Genomic DNA, 3,869 nt, shown 5'->3' with positions numbered 1-3,869 from the left:
AAAAAAAATTTAAAAGGTGTTAGAAAAATAAAAAATTTTTCTCATTTTTTTTTAAAAAACCTCCACATGTGTAAATATAAGAGAGTTTTTTTAAGGAACCACAACCACCGGAAAAGTAAAAATTATTTTGTTTGGAAAATAAAAAAAAATTTTTAAAGGTTAATAAATTTTTAATAACACTATTTTCTTCCCTTATTTAAACAAAACCACCCAACAAAAACAAGTGGGTTGGGTATTGATTTAATAGTTTCTTTTTTGTTTTTGGAAACACAAAGAAGTGGATAGAGTATCAGTTGGTAGGGAGGATGCTTTTATCTCCTTCAGAGAGGCGTCATGAGCGACGAGTGGAAAGAACTCTCATTACTGGGGGGGAAGAAGAGGCATGATATACAAAGGGTGATGATGAGGAGGAGGCACGAGGGTGAAGCTGATGAAGGTGACTTCTCCAACCTGCAGGAACCAGATCAATACAGTGAAAACTTAAGAAGTTCTTGGATACGGAGAAAATCCAAAGACACCGAGGTTGATGTGCGCATTGTTGACAACGAGGTCACAATTAAGCTTGTTCAGAGGAAGAAGATCGATTGCTTGGTGCATGTCTCGCACCTTCTCGATCAACTTAACCTTGATCTCCAACATGTTGCTGGTGGCCACATTGGCGATTTCTGCAGCTATCTCTTCAATACCAAGGTTTGTGTACATATGCAGAAAAGGCCACATTAATTGTGTTTGCTAATCATATAGATTTAGTTAATCCTTATTATTGTACAAATTCTATCTTTTAGTTTTTATATATATATATATATATATATATATATATATATATATATATATATATATATATATATATATATATATATATATATATATATATATATATATATATATATATATATATATTATTTTTAATTCTTTTTAGTCTAGTTGCTATGTGTTATGGTAGGAATTAAAATAGATTAAAAATGCTATGTATAGGATTTAAAATAAATTAAAAATGGACGTGTAGAGATCACATTGAATAATTTTGGCTTAAATATTTATTTTTATAGTTTAGTATTTTTTATTTTTGTTTCTGTAATTTTTTTTCATTTTACTCTTTATAAAATGTGATTATTTTATCTTTTGTTCTTAAAGTATTTTAAATAATATTTTTTCATTATTTAAAACACTTTTTTTATTATTTAAAGTATTTCAGTGAAAAAAAATAAAACAAATATATTTTATAAGAACTAAAATAATGTTTTTTCAGTGACAACAATTAAAAAAAACACTAAATTTCAAAGATATAAATATATTCAAACCAATAATTTTTAAATATAAGACTAAAAAGTAAAATTTGTGCAATATATACTAAACCAATAATTAAATCAAAATTATATCTGTGTGTTTGTTTTTGTGTTAACAAGAAGAATGGTTATTTTTGTGGTGGTGCAGATATGTGAAGGTTCATCACTTTATGCAAGTGCCATAGCCCACAAGCTCATTCAGGTCATGGACACAAGTTTTGCAGCAGCGTCACTCGCTTAATTAATATCATTGGGATCGCTTCAGCACCAAGAGTGCTGTGCTTCTTATTACCAAACTACTCGATTTTTGCTTCTTGTTTACCTGTTATTTTTCCTTACTCTTTGGTATCTCGGTATTTCTTAAATTTATCCTAGCTAGGTTCAAAGAATAGGTATATATATAGATGGAAACAAGAACTATATTAGCTTAATTGGTGTTCTTCTACTTTAAAATACTGACAGAATTACAAATATGTTTTAGGGAAAGATATCAAAGACGTGCACAACTTTTGGTTCAATGTTACGAGACCAGATTGCTTAGCAGACTTGCACAATAATGTTCGTACATAATTTTTTTTCTTTTTAAAATTATCATTTGTATGTTTACAATAGATATAAGTCTAAAGATTTGCACTAAATAGTTGATATATGTTAATCCTATGATTTTCAATATTTTAGTAAATATGACAACTTTAACAATGATAGTCAATTAGTTATCTTTAATTAATAAATTAGATCATTTGATTGATTTGATTTTTCAAATTAATTATTTATCAAAATTATTAACAGTAATATATTTTTAAATTTTTTTCATGCAATAAAGTATATATAATTATTTTTCTCTATTTATTATTTCTATAACAGTTTATTTCTAACTCGTTAAAAAAATGCATTTATTAAAAAAATAAAAAATATAAATGTATGATGTAATTACTATATAAACTTTTTATAAATGTATTATCTGTATTCTATATATATTGCAGTACCTCATTTTTATTTTCTAAATATTATTAATTAAATTTAAATAATTTCACTTTAAATTTGAATTGAATTTTAAAGCTATAAACCTATAGTCTTGATATACCAAATTTAATTGATAAACATGGATATTACTATTCTCCATTTTTATAATATTTATATAGAATATTTAATTGATAAACATGGATATTATTATTCTTCCTTTAAATATTTATTTTCATAACTTTTCATTAATTTAATTTTTTATCTATTTAATTTTAAATAATAAAACAAAAATATTTTTTTAAAAATAATTCTTAAAATACATTATTTCAGAATTTAAGAATAGAGATATTTTATTTCTTATAGTATATTTTATTGAAAATTATAAATACTCAAGTAGTGTATCTAAAACTCTTTTTCCTTCTATTTAATTTTAAAAAATTAACAAAATAATTTTATAAACTTTAAAAAAAATGATATAGCGGATATTTTGTGACATATAACTGCCTACACTATCGATTTACATTTTGTTTGAATAATTTTTCATAAATATTTTTAAAATAAGAAATAAAAATAAAATAATTTTCTTTTATAAACTAAAAAATAATAATAATATTTTTTTGAAAATCAAAATAAGAACTTTTACAAAAAAAAAGTATACATGTTTTTTAATAACTTTTTATTAATTATTTGACGTTTGGTCAATCTGGTTTTAACGTTCAGACTAGTATTGATTATTTAAGCATTTTTAATTTTTTTAAGAGGAGTGATAATAAGCTTTTTTATACACTTTTTAATATTTTAAATTTTATTAAAATTAAATTTATTAAAAAATTATAATATTACAAGTGAAATTCATTGAAAAAATAAGACTCGCACAAATTTATAATTTTAAATAAATTTTAAATGCCAAAAGAAAAAGTCAATCAATAGATGGGAAGGTAGTGAGAGGATTTGAGGAGTGTTGGCAACCCATTTTTTTATAAACTTACTAATATACAATTTATTATTCTATCATAATGCCGTAACATTGAATCTTTTAAAATTGCTACAAAGTTGAAACTGACAGTGAATTTTTTTTTTAAAAAAAAATTAAACATGACATTATCCAATTTTACAAAGAAGATCAAAAGGGGTTAAAAATTATAACTATAAGAAGCAAACTTGTATAGGACTTAATGGAAAAGATGTTGTATCTATAAAGACAAAAAGGATAATTAAGCCTAAAATAAAATACTAACCGTGAAATTTAGTAAAAGTGATTAATCTCCTCTAAGAGAGACAACCCGTAAGAGACACAATCACGTTTGGTCATGAAAGATATATGTGATAAAATAAAAAATTAACCGGGTCTAGAGAGGGGCAATCTGGGGCCTTAGCCCTCCTCCCTCTCAAGATGACTCATTTATTTGTTTAAAATATGATGTGTAGGTGTATTGTCTTGTGCAATGGTTCTTAAAACTGCATATTGTCATGCGACACTCTTAAATTTTATTGGCTACAATCATTTAAAAATAACTGTATATAATATTGACCTTGAAACACTATAAGAGCCATAAAATATAGAACATAATTTAATGTCCGTTGTATTTTCTTCTTACTTAGAAACATTAAGAATTCAAA

General features: G+C 24.3%; 1 protein-coding gene across 1 annotated transcript in view; it reads left to right on the top strand.

Annotated features, from left to right (window-relative positions):
* Positions 1-1,782, top strand: part of LOC102663981 (transcription factor bHLH91) — a 5,460-nt gene extending 3,678 nt beyond the window's left edge. The window contains exons 2-3 of the mRNA XM_041017768.1: positions 325-690; positions 1,435-1,782. Of these exons, the coding sequence (XP_040873702.1) occupies positions 325-690; positions 1,435-1,527 (459 nt within the window). The 3' untranslated portion in view covers positions 1,528-1,782. The remainder of the gene's footprint in view (positions 1-324; positions 691-1,434) is intronic.
* Positions 1,783-3,869: the final 2,087 nt, after the last annotated feature.

The sequence above is a fragment of the Glycine max genome, chromosome 8 (assembly GCF_000004515.6).
Source record: "Glycine max cultivar Williams 82 chromosome 8, Glycine_max_v4.0, whole genome shotgun sequence".
Lineage (NCBI taxonomy): Eukaryota > Viridiplantae > Streptophyta > Magnoliopsida > Fabales > Fabaceae > Glycine > Glycine max.
The sequence above is the reverse complement of the archived record's forward strand: the minus strand, read 5'-3'. Positions and strand labels throughout refer to the sequence as shown.